Consider the following 20201-nt stretch of genomic DNA (forward strand, 5'->3'; position numbering starts at 1 on the left):
CCCTGCCCTTGGAGCTGGCGCTTGTCTGCAGACACAGCACTGCACCAGCCACCTTCAGGGGACAGTGAAACAGCCACGTGCGCACTGAGCTGAGGCATCAGCACACTGTCCTCAAGGGGTTGGGTTTGTTGGATTGTTTTCCTAAGGCAAGCCAGGTGGTAGCTGTCTGTCTGCAGAGAGAGGGGAGAAAAGTCAATGGCATTAATTGTTGTACACCTCTTGAAAGGCCATACCAGCTTTTGACAGCTGAAGGGCAGCTTGAGATCCGCCACTTGCTGAGCTCTTTTGACATCCCTTTACCTGACAAACATCCTCAGGTGGGGACAAGGGAAAAGCAAACAGCTAGAGATGTTGCATCACAGATATTTCAAATTAAATACAATTTGAGACACTTAGCAGTGGGAGAATTAGATGGCACAGTGCAGTCTACCCTGACAAAGACTAAGATTTTACTTCCTTTTGTGTAAATCATTAGTATAATCTACACAAACCGCAATGGAGTTCCTTTCAGTGTTTCTCAAAATGTGGTTTACATTTCCCTGCTAATAATTTATGGTAATTAGGAAACTAATTAGGAAAAAAGTCACCCTTTTTTTCACTATTAATTTACTTCAGAATTTTATTTTATATTGATAATACATTACCTAATTCTGTCAGGCTGCTGAGTTCAGGGCATACAGATTAAATTTCAAGTATCATGCTGCTGATATTGCAGAGCCTGAATCTTGTAAGGTATGACCAGAGTGAAAGCAAAATACATCTATTACAAGCACTGCATGAAAATGGCCTTTATGAACTGGCTTTTAAAATGTTTTTTAAAATTGTGATTTGCCATATCTTCCTACAACAAAAGTTTAAACAGTAGTCTCACTGCCAGCAAGATATGTGTTTGCATCCCCATTGTTCCAGAATAAAACATCTCTGTCTCCTCAAAATACAAACTTAGAATGCAAAATTTTCATAAAACATGCCAGAGATTATGTAGCAGAAAGGAAGGCCAGAGTAGATCAGAGGTCATCCCAGTAGAAGAGATGAAAGTCCTCACTTGTGTATGGTTCTTTTGCATGCAATGAACCAGCTAAGGGGAAATTCAGACTGAAAGCAGGGACACAGGATGGAGAACAGAAAATGAAAAGATATGCCAGTGTTTTGATGGAAAGATGGACACCACCATTTGTCCTCCATACTGACTTACAACATCACAAGAGTTCATGGAAGTTGGGATTAGGAAACAAAGACCATAAAAGGAAGATTCCAGAAATCAACAAAATTCCTTTTATCTCCAGAAAGGGAACAGAGGCATGACAGGACAAACAGACTAAAAGAAGTTACAGTGCCCAGTCCCTGCAGGGCAGTCAGAGTCATGAAGTTCAGCCCAGGTTAAAGGTTATTTAGATAAGAAAGTTGGAACTTCCATAGACATAAAGTCTAGGAAGCTTAATGTATTCTCTTTAAGGAAAGAGTTCATCCCATTCCAGATTTCTTGAAGAAAAAAAATCAGCACTGTGCATGTGAAGTCAGAGGTGATAAAATTCAGGACATTCAATACTCCTAAGTGGGAAAAAAATAAAGAAAAAGAAAATAGACTTGCCAGGTTAAGAGCAATATGATAAAAATCTTGACTATTTCTTTAGAAATAGTATTTGATAGAGTTCGAACTAGAATATATAAGAAAAACAGGTAAAATACCACAAGAGAGAAGAAGCATAAATAGTCTTTTCTTACCCAAGGAAAGTAACTATTTTTTTCTAAAACATTACCCTTATTCTAGGTCTCATCCATCATCTGCTTGACATAGCAACAAAATATATTTAAATTGTGAAAATCTACCAATTCTAAGAGAAATTAGAATATAATACAGAAAGAACTAGATGACACCTGAGAAGTGAAATTTTGAGGCGTGACATTCAGACACACAACAGAAGGTACAATTTATGCACTTCCTGTAAAAGGACCTCACCAAAGACATCCCAGATGGATTTTAGTATTTCATCAGTGCTCTCTTTCCCAGACACTTGGATAGGAGAGGACCAGCTCCTTTTTAACTGCACCAGCTGGGGAAGCCAGATAAAGTGATTCTTTGTAAATGCATTGTAATCTTTGCAAATCTCCAAAGATGGAGATAGCCTATGATCTTCTAGCAGAAAAAAAAAAGAAAAAAAAAGCTGTTGCCATGATCCCCACACTGACAGACTCATAATCCGAAGCTGCATTTTAGCCACCTACACCTGACAGAACAGACTTGTTTTGCACCCTTCCTTACCACATGAAAATTGCCTAGAGAATGATGACCTTTAAGTCCACAATTTATCATGCTTTCTTCCTATAAAATAGTCTGATATTGTAGCAGTTCTGTGATTTCCAAATCAATAGGTTTTAACTGTCATTGCTGCCATCAGCTGTCCAGTTTCTTTGCCCATTCTTGGCAGAGCTGGATAAATGCAGCCTTTTTAAAATACTTAAGATGACACTGAAAAAGTTATTTTCACCTTGACAGTTTGTCTCTGCACAGAGTCCAGACACAGCAAACTGAAGAGCCTTGGAAAAATTATATTAGGAATATGCTCAGAATAGCACCTAAGATGGCTCTTGAAAATTTTAATTTTTCCCTTTTGCACATTTAGTTTTCGCACAGAGGGAAAAAATTGTGCACTTCTGGGAAAATCTGTGAGATTATGAAGTTTATATATATATATATATATATATATATATATAGTTTCTGTCCACTTTTATATGAAGAGGGATTGTTTTTTTCTTTTTCTCTGTTTTGCCTCAAATTAAAATTACTTTTCTATAGTAGAGGGATTATCTTGGACATAACCAAGAAAGAGAAAAAAACACTGCAAAACATCAGTGATTATTCCTTTTTTTTTTTTTTTTATTGACTAGGCTCCTTACTATACAGTAATTTAGGTTAAAAGCATCCATAAGGCCAAGAGACAGGCCATGAAAAATATTCTTAAGCAAAGGATACTGGCAGTTTTTAGCACAGCTTATGTTTAGCAATGCCTTGTGCATCTCAGAACCAGCTGTGCCAATGAAATACGCACATTACAAGGTAAAAAGAGTTCTGAGGTTACTCCCTAAATGCAGCACCTAACATTTGCAAGACAGTTTGTTGCTTTCTGTGGTATTCAAATGATGATCCCCTCAGCCATTTGTAAATCTTAACAGCAGTTCAGACATTTTTAATAATAATTTTGGAGTCTAAGAGGAAGCAAATAAAATTAATAACATACCTGGTCATCACAAGAGCACAAGCTCTCTTCTCAGTTCTGACAACATGTGGCTCTAAGAAGACAACTCCCAACTATTCTGCAGAAGCTGCCAAAGGAAAAAGCAAAAGCTTTTGTATAGAGATGAGTCAACCAATTTCCCCCTGAGTCCTTGTCACTTACTGCATGCACTTACTGCATAAAACCTGCATGTTCTATTCCTGAAAAGGTAAAGACCCAGCAGCTCAGAGTGTTAGAAATGAGTGACCATCTCCATTTGTTCACACAAGTGCACAAAGGTACTTTTGAAGCTCAGATGAGATACTGAAAAGAGGTGTGAGGTAGCATGGTACACCCAGGGCCTGGGCAACCCATCTCCTACTCAGCCCTGGTTTGTTTCCAGCAGAGTATTTCACTGGCCAAGAGCAAAATCTGGCCTTAAGATCTCAACCAGCTTGTGGGAAAAATAAACATTCAGTAAGCACATGATTAAAGGCATTTTCCTGCTTTAGTTCTAGGTGTCAGTACGTCATCATGCATCTCTCCTACATAGCATTGTTACAGGTTTAAATTTTTTTCACAGTTGCTGTGTCTTGAAAACTTAAAACTTACTCAAATTTATTTCCCCTTCAGATTTCAGACCAAGACCAAAGTTCAAAGAAAGTCATTTAACCAGAAAAGTAAAAGAAATCTCAAATGCAAGACTTGAAAGTCAGTTTATCTAAAGATTTCAAAGGCTCTGTTACTTTAATTAAACTCCAGGAAAATTAAAGGGAAATTAAACTCCATTTATTATTGGATGAAACATAAAAATGAAATCAAAAGTTAGGAAAACAGTGAATTTCTCCCAGAGAAGACTGATTACCCTAATTTGGAGGATGGTGACTGTGTCTCCTCGCTTTAGGAGCAAGTTAGTCATCTGGTCCATGGCAGCTCATCTCCAGCCGTGTCTCTAAATCTTCACATCACCAGAGGGAACAAAGGAAGCTGCTGGCACACATTTCTCTTCCAGACACTGTGCTCTCCTCCCCACACTGTCATCACACAGCCTTGAAGCACCCAACATGCACCACGGCATCTGCCTGCACCAGGCCAGATTTTGGGAGAAAGAGGCTGAGCAAGGAGAGTGAGTAATACAAAGAGGTGAATAGTAAAAAAAACCACTCAGTAGCAAAAGCTAGCACTAAGCTTGTGAGACAAAAAAACAGATTCAGTAGAAAGTTTTATTAATAATTAAAATCCAACAAAAACTTTTTGGTTGATTTTCCTGATTCCAAAGGTTTAAATCTCAACAGCTCTGTCCTCCTTTCTCTCTTGGGACCGCGGATGAAGGTCTTTCACTGCCAACAAGTGGGATGGGAGATGAAGAATCCACATTTGGAAATTGCTCTGCAGCCCTCTGCTATGGCAAGATTCCCCAGGACCTGTAGGACACCATGAGCAGCCTGACTCCTGCAGAAATCTCAGCTCTGGCAACTTTAGTCCAAATTACTGGCTGCACAACAAAGTCCTCCATAGCACCCTCCCCTGCAGGTTTCCAGGCATCTTAAAGTACAATTGTTGGCAGGAACTCACTCAGATCCAAGCTTTGAGCCACCTGAATGTTACCATTGGCAGCTGGAAATCTCAGAGCTTGCAGGCGTTCAGGTTTCACAGGCACCAGGACATCAATAACATACAGGGATATAAGTGAAACTTCAGAACCATTGCTTTAATTAGAGAGCTGTTGGACACAAGGTGGTAACTAAATGTCAGAGAATGCCAGGTATCACACAGCTTATAAACACGCCACATGATGAAGAATTAAATTATGCACAGGATAATACTAGCAAAGCAGGAGAGGAGAATTTATTTGTATAATAGATGAAAATAATACTCAGATGTTTTAGGTCAACTCTTGTAAGCAATTTTGTTTCACATTATGAGTAACTTGGTTATTTCTAGCTCCTCCAGAATTGAAGAGGTTTCCAGTGGTAGTATTCATCATGTTTACTTCTACAATTCAATCCCAGATCTCCTTACCCAGCAGTGCTTTAGTGTTCCCTTTGGAAAAGGAAATACACTTGGTTTTGAAGGTGGGGAGACATTGCTTTCTCATTAATGCCACATCACAGTTCTTGGGCCCAACATTACAGCTGTAACCATAAAACCAATCTTTTAGAGCAGTCTTAGGCCCTGCTTTCATTGTCAAATGTGACATGAGAAGCTGATTTGTAGAGCAAGACAGCTGGCGGTAATTCAGCATTCTGAATGCATTTCTAAAGGCCATACTTCAAACAAAATCTTACATGGCGCAGTGGACTGAACACTTACCACGTAGCCAAGACACACAGGATGTAGAGCATGACATACATCATGCAAGATGTGCATCCTGAGACAGCTTGATTGGAGAAGCCCTTTCATGGGCTGACACCACCACACAGTGTAAATTGAAGTGTGAAATGCAGGGAGGACTCAGAGATTCATTTCAAGAGTGTTCAACTTACCCAAGGTAAGAATGGCAGTGTAGGTGCACCCCTGTTCTCCCAGCTGCTTCCCACACCACCTGTATCCCCCAGCACTGTGGGAATGTGCAGTGCTGAGTTAAGATCTACTCACATAAACTGACTTTAGTTGGAGTGAGGGTTAGTTCTTTCTACTCTTGTGATACTGACTACAATATCCAGGCCTTTGCCTTCTATATGCAAAAGTAAGCAACAGTCATTTAGCTACACAATCCAATTTTAATTAAAGCAGACAAAGAAATCATCAACCTGTAGTCCCTAACTCTCTTCTCTCTCCATTGCAACAGTGGTCAAATTTAATTACATATGATGAAAATCCAGGCTGGATAAGGAAAAGTTTTCCCAATTAGTCTTTTCACTTGATGACAAAGTACTCTAAGCTTCCTCAGAGACTTGCACTTCAAATGACTACTGACAAGGTTAAGAATTATGTTCACCTTTTTTTTTTTTAATTCTAATAATGAATCACAAGAATATTAACTGTTTGGTATTACAAGTGCCTGGAGCCAGGCTTCTATCTATGCAACAAAACTGTTCTCATATGCCAAGCCAAGATCAGCTTAAATTTATTGATTACATATTTTATACTGAACACAGAACACAGAAAATATTGATAGCCAAATTATCTGGCTTAATATAAAAGAAATACAATGGATTTTGGAATGAAAGCAGAACCCTAACATTTACAAGTATTTTCAATAACCAAAAACTCCATGAAATTACAATTTCAGCAGCTAGTAGTGCACATTAAAAAAAAAAAAAAAAAAAAAAAAAAAAAACCCACACCCTCAACTTGATCTATGATCTACAGCCTTAACCACTGGTGTTATACAGCTGGACTAACAATCTTGAGGATGTGTTTTCACTGATGGAGGAGTGCTCATTTCTTTTCCTCTTCTCATTTCCAGATTTTTTAATGTAGTTTCTAACAAGAGAACTACCCCACCCCCCCAAAAAAGCCCCACCCATACCTTTGCTTTTATATACAATTTCAACACTATTTTGAGACTTGGAATATATTTTAGTATTAATAATCAATATTTCTTAGGCTATTGCACTTTCTATGAAACACTAAGTCAAAGACTTACTAATTTGTCTGAGACATAAGGGGACAACTTACTTTTCTTGGAAAGTGACAACACTGATAAGCCACTAAAAGAAGAGAACAATTTTTCTAGGCTAATTATAATATCCATTATGGAATGGATATCCTTTAATAATAGTCTTTATTATGAGAATAAATACATAAAACAAATGCAATATATTAGCCACATTTCTTCATATACATTCAGAATAGAACAAGAAGCTAATAGGCATAATCAGCAGAACTAGTTGAACAAACAAATTTTTAGTAAGCCAACAACACTAGAGGGAAGTTGGAATGTTTATGCACCCGTAGCAGACAAAGAGCATGTGATTTCAGGATTTCCTTTGTATTCATTTAAAGAGAAACACACTGAAGTTGTAAGCACAAACTGCATGAACTGATGGAAGTGTTTAGCTCCGTGCGGTGGCCGTCTGAGGTTGTTCTGACTGCAACTGCTTCCCAAGGTATTCCCTGAAATACAACAAAAAATTAGATTGAGAAATGTTCTGGAGAGTGGGGAGTGCAACAGTCGTGGGAATTACTAAGTGTATAAAGAAGAAAGAGCTTTAAGTTCAGAATTAATCCCTTAAATGATGTCAACTGGAGCAACAATGAGCACACCCAAGTATCCATCATCTGCCCTATGAAAATAAAGTACAAATCAAACATAACAAAGCTGTCTAGAAAAAGAAAGAGCCCAAAGGGAATATTTAGAAGCCCTGACAACTGACACAGAACACTCATGAAGCAGATAAATTCTGCTTGTTAAATACATATTTTAGAAGCTATGGGAAAACATTTGAAAGTATCCCTTTCCACAACCCAGCTGCAGGAGCACGTGTAACACAAAGGACATACTGGCAATACAACAGGCAAGCAAATAGACACTGTCTCAATAACTACATATTCAAGTTGAGAAAAATAAAAGATAATCAATCCAGGCCCACTGTGCAGCAACATCTTCTTTAAAGTGCTTTCCTCACCTGCACTTTGAAGTGCACTAAGCCACTTACTTTCTATCTCTCCTCTCAACACTGGAACATCTCTCAGATTACTGGCACTTGCCCTGAGCAACAGTGTCTAAATCCCATGGAAAAATACTGCACAGTTCTTCTGAATGTTACAGTCCTTCACTTTCTCTCTTGTGAAAGCAGATCAACACTTTGCAAAAAAGAACCACAAAAAAGCTGTAAGCGGTCTTTAATAATAGTACCTGGGCTGCTGCTTGTCACAGAAAACACAATAATTGTACCACTGTATCAAGTGAAAGAGAGGCTTCAGGACTCATGAAATGTAGGCGTTCTTTTTCTACTGCTGATCATACACTTAGTACTGTGCTTTCTCACTACACAGATATTTCAACCTACACAGGTTAAGCACTAGAAGCATCTCAGAAGGATGGTGTTCAGAAAGAAGTCTCAAAAAATCCCTACATAACTCAAGAGTATGTGCTTTTGCTTAATTAAAAAAATAAATTTCAAAGATCAGGGTTTTTGCACATTTCAAAAACTAGTTTTCAGCTTAGTGTCCTGTTGAACAGTTATCCCTTATGCATTGCAATTCCTATTGCACAATGAAGTTCAGCACTCCAACTGCACCACCCAACACCACTTTTCTCAGTTTTAACATTAAGCATCCAGAAAAGCAAAAGCTCCTATAAAACATTAACTTCAAACACCTCTAGCAAAGAAAATAACACATAATTTGTATGCTGAACCATGTTAGGGTTTAGTGCCTTCATTTACAGCTCCATCAGTGTTGCTGTAAAATCACAGTATTTTAATGCTTGGGCTCCACTTAATAGATACAACTCCTGCTCATAACAGGCAGGTTATCACCCTCAAAGTAGAGGCTCCTGCTGGCAAAGGAAATAAGCTGCTCTCTTGTGGTTTTGCAGGACTGTACCAGCAAAACAAAATTTGACAGTCATCCAAAAACACAGAGAACAACTATGGAAGAGCTTCCACACTCACCATCCCTCTTTATGCTCCCTCTATGTTTCTGGTTGTCTTTTTTTTTGTTTTGTTTTCATTTGTTTCATGCCTATATGCATGTACTGATTCTAGTATTTCTTCTCTGACATCCAGCCTTGAAACTAACTGACACTTGTTGCATACATGGCTCTGCTCATCATATTACAAGCCCACAACATTATTTGTTCTTAAAGCACAGATGAACCATATTGAATGTGAAAATCCCACACTATTACTTCCAAGTAGGAAAATCAATCAAGCTAATAATCCATAACACTACAACTATTGCAAAGTTTACACTGCTTCAGATGCATGGCCAAGGCTTTCTAAAAACCCCACTAGAGTGCAGTGCAGTCAGCAAAAATCTCCAAGGCAGCAGAGCAGTAGCATATTTTGTAGGTACTTAGTGCCTTCACAGACATATTCAACTTCTACAGTAAGTAGAACAGTATGTTCCCTACAAAACCTTTTGCAGGTGTAAGTTCTAAGTGCAGGGTCAAGGAAAATTGACCCATTTCCCCATACAGAATGAGTACCTGCAGTTACATCTCTACATTGTCATGCTGCATACCCAAGTGAAAATCCCATAGTGTTCCTACACCATCACCTCTTTAGCCACCACCAAGGCCTGAATGCAAAAACCTTGCATTACAAGCTGTTAGAAGGATCACTTAACCAAACAGAAAATTATCACTCCCATTTGAGGGTCACTGGTTAACCCAGGACAAGCTATTGCATGGCCTAGATTAGATGAACATGGAATCATAGAATGATTTGGGTTGGAAGGGACCTTAAAGATCATCTGATTCCAAGCCCTCTGCCATGGGCAGGGACACCTTCCACTACACCACGCTGCTGAAAGCCCCCTCCAACCTGGCCTTGAATACTCCACAGGATGGGGCATCCACAGATTCTCTGGGAAACCTCTTCCAGTGTCTCACCACCCTCACAGGAAATAATTCTTTCTGATATCTAATCTAACTCAGCCCTGTTTTATTTCACAGCTATCATCCCTTAGCCTTGTGGGAAGGCCCTCTCCAGCCTTCCTGTAGGCCTCCTTTAGGTACGGTACAGGTGCTCTAACATCTCCCAGAGATTCCTCTTGTCCAGGCTTAACAACCCCAACACAGATCTTCTGCTCACAGCACAGGTTTTCCATGCCTCTAAATCATCTTCATAGGTCTCCTCTGGACCTGCTCCAAAATGTTAAGTAGGACCCTGTTCTCCCTCTGCTAAAACACATATTAAAAGAATAAGAAGATTCAAATATATTTTATAAATACTGGTGTTTCATCCTGTTAGGAGGTTAAGAAGCACTGTAAGCTCCAAACTTCACTCATAAGTTGGACATAAATGTCCATCCCCATGCTATTACGAATTAAGGCTCTAAGACTTTATTCTGCACTGATGCTTAGTTAAACTTTATTTTAAAATCCCAGTTTTTCTCTTTACTATTTACCTCTCAAAATTAAAGTCACCTGTAAGAATGCAAGTATTCAACACATTGCACTATAAGAGCAGGTATGATGGAAGGATGGATCTTGTCATAAGATAACAAATCAGTTAATAAAGTTACCAAAATAGCGTCTGAGATTTGCGATGCATGCTACAACAGGAAGTAATGAGGTAGGTATTAGACTTACTTTTTTTTTTTAATTGCAAGCTATAAGCCCAAGAATTGGACCACTACAAGATATTTTAAACCATTTTCCTCACAGAAAGGCCTTTATAAAAAGGTCAGGTTTAGCCATCTTCTTATTTCCTTCACCATAAAACCATCCTTATTAAAAGCAGATGAAGCTAGTGCAAACAAGTTTGCATTTGCACAAAACAGCATTCAAACATGAAACAACTGATTCAGTATAAATTTAAAAGAACAAAAAATATTACCTCTGCACTGCAGAAAAGCTTCAAACATGCAACTGTAGTACTCAAGACTACAGTACACTTTTGAGACTAGCTATAAAATCTTCCATTTCTCAATTAAAGCTCAGACCAACAAGACTTGAAACACCACACACTTTCACTTCCCTGGTCATCCAAAAGTCTGACAGTGAAGCAAAAGTAATTTCTATTTGCAAATTAATCTTTTTATTCTTACTAGAACAACCAAGTGAGATTCCTTCCACAGTAGTAATTCCCCCTTTTTGAGGCCTCTTTTTAGACACACATTTTCTGCTGTTCCCAAAGTGCTTTTTCCATGAAGAAAAGGAAGCTTACAGGTGAATACAAGAATTCATTTTATCTCAAATTCTTATTCTAATTTGTTTCTTCCTTTAATTTAATCAGTTTTTGTTGCTCATGAGACACCTTGAAGCAGAGACATACTTAAATGTCATAATTGAAACAAACACTTCAAGTTTATTTAGGAAAAGGCACACAGAACTGATCCAACATGTAAACTCAGTGAATATGGAATAAGGAGATTGCAAACTAGCACAAGACACCACCTACAAATTTTATACTAAATATACCATATACTAAAAGATCATTGTCAAACAACAAACAATCTGTGATAGAAGGGTACGATAAGACACACACAACAGATCCCTAGGAGCCATGTGTTAAAAGAAACAAGCCTTGAAGTTTAAGTAGTACTACTTTCAGTGTTATTCTCCAAATTCCAGTGCAGTCAGATTTACCTGTCCTTTAAAGGACACTGAAAATTAATGGGCAAAGGAATAAAAGTGGATGAAGCACAGAGTAAAGGAAGGATCCAATTTTCATATTTTCTCTTGTCTTACATTTAACTCTTGCATCCTGATTATTAAAAATATTTGATAGCCTTGAATATCTGCAATCTCTAGCTTGGCTTAGCAGACTGAGATTCCCAAGAGACAGAATGCCTTTCTTTGACAAAAACCAAATTATAAAAATATTGATTTTATTTTTCTCTATCTAAACATAAACCTAGAGTCCCATACTTTCGAAAATGAAATTGAAAAGCTAGTTCTAAAGAAATCCTTCAAAAAGTCTGCCACTTGACTCAATACACTCGAAAGACATTGCCAACATACACTGCTTACAGACAAATCATAAAAATATGACAAATAGTTAAACAAACAAGTTCACAGGAGAGGCAGCAGATAGAATAGTTTGAACAAATTGATCAGTTTTGCCAGCCCTATGTTGCATTTCTGCTAGAGGTCTAGTAACCTGGAAAGAAGTTATTAGACTAGAAAGAGATGGACCAGTTTTACTAATTTATTGTGGCTTTACAAGTAGGTATTTGAATCACATAATTGATATATTCCCAATTCTAAGCAGGCTAAACTAACTCATGGAAACATTGTCTTGTTAGTGTTACACTCCACAGAGTAACCACCCCTGGAACCTCTGAGCAGTACACATAAAGTGGCAACACCACCACAAGGTTGCAACTGTCTAGTCTCCACCTAATCCAATGTGAGACAGAGCTGGAACACCGACCCTGTAACCCATTCCAGCTGTGTAGGCCTGTTTCTCACGAGGCACTCAGGGTATTCTAGTGAGACAGCACCTTTTGTTCATTTAACTCCCAGGTGAGTTGCAGTGAATTGCTTTCCACAAATAAGCTCCCTTGAACATGGTTACTGCAGTGTCACATTAACACTGGTGGTGGCTGGGAAAAAGGCGAGTGGAGACCCACAGGGGCCACCACCAGCTGCATTTGTCTCCCCACAGAGCCACAGTTACAGAAGCCAGGAAATAAAATAAAGAAGCTAGGCTCAAATCAAACCTGAAGTGATGTTAATATTTGGTTCCTGATATGTAATATTAACCTGTCTTACTGCTGGATCCAAAGTTATAATGCTGCACATTTTTATATGTTTTTTTTTTTCTTCTATACTATATACAGAAAAGATATATATATACACTTTACATGTTCCTCAGTATCATTTTCTTCACAAAAGTAAACAGGAAGAGAACAATTATAAAAGTAGTAAAGTAACAAACAGAGACATCTTCCTAGAGAGCTGGGCTGGGAAGACTGCCAAAGTTAGAGTGCTACCACTGGAGAACTGCTGTTGTCTTCTGTCATTTGTTTACTGAACACAATTTTTTTCTTTGACTCAGTGGATTTATGCAATATGAAATAGTCCAATTTAAAAATGGTATTAAAGGATCTAATTTATGTGTTTATTATACCAATGCCTACTATGAGTGGTTTTGAAGCTAAGTCATCACAAACCAACAACAAAAACAAAAAAACCAAATCTACACAACAGAATCAAAGCCACTTTGACCAAACAGCTTGGTCCTCCAACAAACCAAACTGAAGATTTTTATAAATTATCTTTTTCAGTGGAACCATGGTCATTTTCACCCTGTATCTCCTTGACCTATAAATGTGGCTGTGGATCTCAAGAAAGAAAAGATACTGCAAACATCTCTGCAATTCTCAATACTTAGTTTAACAGATTCCACTTCATACAAACAAATAGAACAAAAGCCAACTGTTGAGATAAACAAAATCTAGGACATTGTTTCTGTTTAATTATTCACAGTAAAGAGATGCTTAACATTCTGATGTGCACATAAAAACTAAACAGCTTGAATGGTTGTACAGAAGGATTATGAACATTACATGAAAGGGGCTTTGTGTTTCCAAATGGAGCCCTTTCTTCAGTTGAATGCAGTAATATTAATAGACAATCTACAGATTATCATGATTACTGAAAATACTACTCATAGCATGGTTTAAAGCCCTCCTTCCAACATGAAATGCAGCATTAATGTGAATCTTCAAACTGAGACACTACAAGAACCTCCTTTCCTCTCAGCAGTTTCCCTGGTTTTGTCCAATCTTAGAACGTGTTATTATAGACTTCCAGTTCACAACTTCACATACAAACTATGAAGAGACAGCAGACCAATGAGGTCTTATAACAAAGCTATTACTTAAGTATTTGATTTTAAAAGAAAATAAACTGTGAAATCCAATTCAATATGTATCTTTCTATTAGGGAAAAAGTGCCAGCCGTTTTTCACTTATAAGATATGCTATGAGCTAAAACAAAGAGCCATTCTGTGAATTTACAAAACCCATTTGACTAAACCTTGCAATGTGGTTTGGAAACAGTTTTATATTTAAACAGAAGGTTTAGTTACCACAAAGAATTTTTTTGCTTACAACACTTAAGAGCTTTTTATGTAAGAATGACCAACATCCGTAGTTTTTCACTGGATTTTTCTATCAGGAAATCAAATTTTTAAAGAACACTAATCAGAAGTAAATTATCAAAAAGTTACTTCTTTGGTGACATGTTTTTCAGCATAGTTCATGAAAACAAGCAATTTCTTTGAAAAGAGAAAATGCAAACTGAGCAGAATGTCTGATATCTTCCACGCTAACATGAGGTCTATAAATATTAAAAAGTGTTTCTGCCAAGAGTAGAGATCTCATGACAGAAAACATGAGCACAGCGTGAATCCCAGAGAGCATATGCCCAATAAATAAACACAGCCTCTACACCTACATGGAATGAAGTTTTATAAGAATACACATTTATGTGCAAATAAAAAGATGGAACACTCCACTAAATATCAAGTGCGCCTGCAATTAACTGGATTTTTGTTTAACTTGTCTCATTCTAGCTAGGAACTGCTCTCTTAAAAAGATTTATTTTTATCAGAGACACTATCTTCTCAAGCTTTTCATTTAGTTAACTTCTGTTAACTACTGAAAGGGAATTGTAGCGATAATGAAGGCTAAGAACCAGGAGAAATAAATATAGTGGAAGTCATTATCCTGTAGGTATTGTTTCCTAGATTTAAGCCTACTACTCTATTAAGCATTCTACACCTCAGTGTTGGGATGGGGAAAAAATAAGGGGTGAGGGTGGGTGCAAACTTTGTGGCTGCCAGTTAACAATCACTACACCCTGCGCTTCTCACTCCCAAATGCAGGCATTGTACAGAAACTATCTGTAGAGTAACAGTTTCTAAATATAGCATATTGCAAATCCTAGGCAGTTTAGATTTTTTACTATCTCCCTGCAGAATTCCTCATTTTAAAAGATGGAGAGCAAGTAATTTTGTCTGGGCTATGCATTTAGAAAACCATGTATGAACTTGTTGTGTATCCAAAGCTTGCCCAATTTGTTGCTTCATTCAGTATGCCCTTTACAAATTCCACTTCCATACCATAATTGATCATGCTCAAGTGACACATCCTAACTCCCACTGTTTAGCACCTGCCAACATACTCATCTCTTCATGTCAGTATCAAGGAGGAGGTCAGGAGCCCCACGGCCAAGCAGGTGAATGTCTGAGGGAAGGCTGTGCTGGAGCAGGGTCCTGACAGGGATCTGCAGATCCTTGGAGAGAGAAGCCCATACTGGAGCAGGTTTCCTGGCAGGACTTGTGACCCTGTGGAGGGACACACGCTGGAGCAGTGTGTCCTTGAAGGACTGCACCCTGCAGAAGAGTGACCCATGCTGCAATAGTTTGGGGAGGGCTGTTGCCCATGGGATGGACTCGTGTTGGGGAAATTCATGGAGAACTATCTCCCATGGCAGGGACCCCATTATGGAGCAGGGAAAGTATCCCTCTCCCTAGCCAGTGGGAGAAAACAACGTGTGACAAACTGGCCATTATCCCCATTCTATCTACCTGTAGCCCTAGGGGAGGAGGTAGAGCTTGGAAGGAGGGAGGGGTGGAGAGAAGGTGCTTTTCAGGTCATATTTACTTCTCACTATCTTGCTCTGGTATTGTTAGTAACAAATTCAACTAATTATCTCTAATTTGAGCCTGTTTTGCATGTGACAGTATTTGGTGAGTGATATCTCCCAGTCCTTATCTCAGCTGGGAATCCTTTGTTGTATTTTCTATCCTCTGTTCAGCCATGGAGGAGAGCAATAACAGCAGCTTTGGTGGGTGCATGCACCCAGGATCAACCCACTACACAGGTTCCTATATCAGCATGGGGTGCCATGACTAACACAATTCAAGTCAGATTGAAACTCAGGATTAATTCCCATGTACAGGCAGTAAGTGATGATAAAGATAATTTTGCTCCTTGCTTCATCAAGTGCATGACCATTTAACATGCAAATGTAACTGGAATATTTCACTTGAACTTATCTCATGTGAAAAGCTGACAGCAGTTACTGCTTTTTCCAATCTAGCTTCACCATTTAAGAGAATGCTTGACAGTCTGATTTCCCCCCATTAATCCCTGACTTAAAAACCCCTAAGGGAAAGCCTGTAATGAACTACTCAAATTACTTAGGAGTTAACTGTCTCTAAGTTAAGCTAACAGTCAAATGATACAGCTGTGTTTTAGGCAGAATGCTACTTCAGCTGCCCCATGGCATTCCCTCAATTCAAGTACCACAAGTTTTCCTTTCTTAGCTCCAGGCACAGCACTTGCATCAAGCCTTATTGTGGCAGAGCAAAGCTTTATTTTCTAATCTTTCTCTCACTTAACCTTCGGGAAAAGCCTGACTACCTCTGTCACAAGTGTCACAGATAGTAATGCCAAATTGTTCTGTACCAGTTAAACTCAAGGAAAAAAACACAATTGCTTTGAGTGAAATAACTGTAATTCCAGAATAAGTGGAAGCAAGAGGAAAAATGTTTATTGTTTCCCCAGGTCTGAAGAGCAAGGGAAATAAAACCTTGAAGTTGCTGAATAACGTATCTTATGACAATGCAAAGCTTAGTAAGCAGGCACTTAAATCTCAGTGTGTGGCAGTCAGGGGACTCAGCTTGTGTGGTGAGACGAGACAGCAATGAAACAGAAGAGCTCCCAACACTCATCAAAAGCCAGATCTACACAAAGACAGATCCAGCTTCCCACATACAGTGTGTCATTTCCTTCACTTAAGCTGTAAGTCCATGCCAGGGGGAACACTAATTTGGCAAATAAGAGCCAAGGACAGTGGGCCCCAGAAGCTTGTTCCACTATGAATTAAACAAGAAAACATTCCCTACAGAGATGACAATGTAAATCTGGAAGTGGCACTAACTTACACAGATTCTTTTTACTGACACCTCTGAAGATCTGAAACTAGGTACTTTTGCCATCTCCCCCTCAGTTTCAAGTCTAAAGGTTCACAAACTGTGAAAAGCAGGCACAGAAATGTTCATACCATGAAAAAACCAAAACAAATCTAGAAGACCAGATGAGATGTTTTTACAAGTAGTCGTCTCTCACTGAAAGTGAGAAAAAGCCAGGCTTGGCATTCAGGAAAACTTTTCCTACCAGTGAGGTTTGTGCTGGAGAAAGACCAAAGGTCTTCCTACCAGATTTTCAAGACATCAGAACACACATGAAATAAAGCCCATCCCTACTGCAGAAGAGAGTATCAGTAACTAAACTTTCCACACTGTAATTTCTATTTAGAAGTAGCTGGTTTGTAATACTCAGAATGTTTCAAATGTATCAGAACAGCATAGTGAGAAAAGAAATGTATTAAACTGAGAAGCAGGGTAGAGTATAATAGACAATAATAACCAAAAATTAAATTGAACATGACCATGTGTTTAGACTCTATCTCTGCACTCAAAAATTTCATGTGATTTATCAAAGTACTCATTACAGGTGGAGAGTATAGCAGTAATTTTCATAGTAGGGTATTTAAACACATGTTTCTCTTTTATAGAGGGTTCCCACAGCATCTAAGAGAGGGAGTAGGATAAAATGAATATAACATGCACGAGAGTCAAAACTTTAAAACCTATATTCTTCAGAAGGAAAGGGAGAAAATTAGCTTTGTTTCACCTATGATACACTGCAGAGAGAGACAACGGGAGTTTTTTGTCAACTTAGCCAGCCTGTCACAGCAAGGAGGAGGTGACTTAGCCTATCAGAAGGTGCTGAGGAGTCCATGTTCCCCTACCACTTTCACACTGCTAGCATCATCCCTACTCAGCCTTTCAAAAAGTTCAAATTCTGTAATAGGTGAGAAAATTGACAGATGTTATAGACATGTACAAGCACTAAGCTTTTCAGAACTAAAAGGTTGTTTAAGTCCAAAATTAAATTAGTTTTTTGTATCTCAACACTTATGTTCCAATATATTCAGATGTATTCCTGTATTTTATCTAGCTTTAAGGCAATGCCAGACTGAAAACATGAGCTCTGGTGCACTCATAGTTAATAACCAGATTAAAAACTCCTAATTAGTATTTTTAACTCTCCATGCTTTATGCTTAGCATACCTAATTAGTTTGGCAACTTATACAAAGCTGCTTCATGAACACTGTTTTTCAGAGCTTCAGCCCTTCAATGCTTCCCTATAAAGGCCCTGTGTGCTGTTGGAAAGGCAGCATCACACACCAGCAAGCTCTGCAGCAGAACTTGCCGAGACTTCAGGGTTATTAGAGGACACTCAATCAGTCCATAAACTTATGCTACTCCACACACAGCTCAAATAAATTCATAGAATCATTACAGAATATCCTGACTTGTAAAGGAACCGCAAGAACCATCAAATCCAGCTCCTGGCCCTGCACAGGGCCAGCCCAAGACTCACACCACGTGTCTGAGAGCATTGTCCAAACACTCTGGTGCTGTGACCACTTCCCTTGGGAGCCTGTCCCACTGCCCAATCACCCTCTGGATGAAGAACCTTTTCCTAATACCCAACCTAGGCTAAAACACATTGCTCAAGTGAATTACTTGTGTGACATTCAACCATGTAAGGAAGCTACTCAAATGAACTACCTCCAAAATACACAGATAAACGAAGTTCTTACTATAAGCATCATATTAATCTGCTGTTTAAAAACTGCTGTATTATTAACACATAAAAATGTTATTTTTCCCCTAAAAGAAATCTACTGTTCTGAATCCTGTCTCCACAACAAAGATTTCTCATGGTTATTAGTATGTTAAATAATCTTCACATACCAGTTGTGAACCATCAGCTTCTGCACAGCCAGCAGTGCATTATAACGAACTTGCTGGTCTTCATGATGCATGTGGTTCATGACCAGCTGCTTACCACCAAGCTGTTCAATCACGCTGAAAAACAGGAGAGGAGCAAGTTTTTTGACATTACTTTCAATTCTGGGTAGCTATCCTATCCAACCACTTCTCATCCAAGGCATTAAGAGGTTAAGTTTAAATTATATAATATTTATTTCATTAAAATTATTTATTTGCCAAGATACACATCTCACCTGATGTGTTACAAGTACATATTACCTTCTGTAATACTACTGATTTTTTTTTTTTTTAAGATTTTTTAAGAATTCACAACAGAGAATGTTTATACTGGACTCCTGGTTGCTACTTTGAAATAAATAATCAAGAAAAGAACCCTTTTCAGAAAGGGTTATTTACTTTACACAGCTCTGGAAAAGGGTTTGCAGGGTACAGCATTATGAATTATTAGGTAGGAGAGGTAGTCCCCTCCACCCCATAAATGGATGGCAACCAGGTCACTCAATTTTTTGCAAGAATAAAACCTCAATCTCTTCTGGCACTAATACAGAAGAATGCTTGTAATCACACCAAGACCTATTAAATCACCCACCTCATACATATAGAGCTTTTTGAGATTCAAACTGTACTAGAGCCACAGCTACTCCTGCACAAGATGCAGAACTGGCTCTTAAGGTACCGTACCCAGAAAAAAGGATATGCTTCAGCTGCATCTTTCACTACAAACTTCACCACCACAGTCAGCCTTTTAACAGTTATACCAAATCCCCTATGAAATACTGATGAAACCTTGTATTGCATGCCATGAATATATTATTACTAAATAAAACTGGTGGAAGGCAACACACTTAAAACCTGAAAAGGTATCACCATCCAGATAACTTTACATGCAGCATTTCAGTCTGTCATAACAGTAAATTTGGAGAGAATTTGCAAGGAATATATAAGCTGATTTACTCACTGACTTTCATATGGTTTTTTACAGTGGTTCTCTCACTTAGTAGTTAAACATGCTATCCTGTGAAGACACTATCATTTGCTTTAGAGGCTTAACCTGATTTTGTCCTGCCATTTAAAACTTACATTAGCTATCTGCATGTACTACTGCTCTTTTCATGGCCAGATTAATACATACTACTATCTGCATGTAATACTGCTCTTTTCATGGCCAGATAATACAGCTGCACAACAAAATGCGTTTTTGCAAACTAAAGAACAGGTATGAAGACATAGCCTGGAGATGAAAAAGAGAATTTTCAGTTTCATTTTCTAATTCAGTCAAAACTATCCTTAAGACCACAGGGAATATTATTTCCCAATAATATTCAAACATCTTTTCCATAAAGCAGGAATGGATTCAGACAAGTGCAATTGTTTCAAGCTGGAAAATCCTTGCCAAGAATTCAAGAAGTTATTAGTAATGTAACAGATTAAAAAAAACCTTTATGCCTGCCTTATGCAGCCTCACCTTTTTAATATGTTAAATATAAAACCACTGCACACAAAGGCAAGAGTACGAAACATAAATAATAATTTTTTTCTTTATTA

General features: G+C 38.3%; 1 protein-coding gene across 1 annotated transcript in view; it reads right to left on the bottom strand.

The window, feature by feature from the left end:
• Positions 1-6928: 6928 nt before the first annotated feature.
• The window catches only part of ATP6V1H (ATPase H+ transporting V1 subunit H), a 47749-nt gene continuing 34476 nt past the window's right edge, over positions 6929-20201 (bottom strand). The window contains exons 13-14 of the mRNA XM_036406470.2: positions 18618-18731; positions 6929-7277 (exon numbers count right to left, since the gene is read on the bottom strand). Of these exons, the coding sequence (XP_036262363.1) occupies positions 7217-7277; positions 18618-18731 (175 nt within the window). The 3' untranslated portion in view covers positions 6929-7216. The remainder of the gene's footprint in view (positions 7278-18617; positions 18732-20201) is intronic.

This window comes from Molothrus ater, chromosome 1 (genome assembly GCF_012460135.2).
Source record: "Molothrus ater isolate BHLD 08-10-18 breed brown headed cowbird chromosome 1, BPBGC_Mater_1.1, whole genome shotgun sequence".
Lineage (NCBI taxonomy): Eukaryota > Metazoa > Chordata > Aves > Passeriformes > Icteridae > Molothrus > Molothrus ater.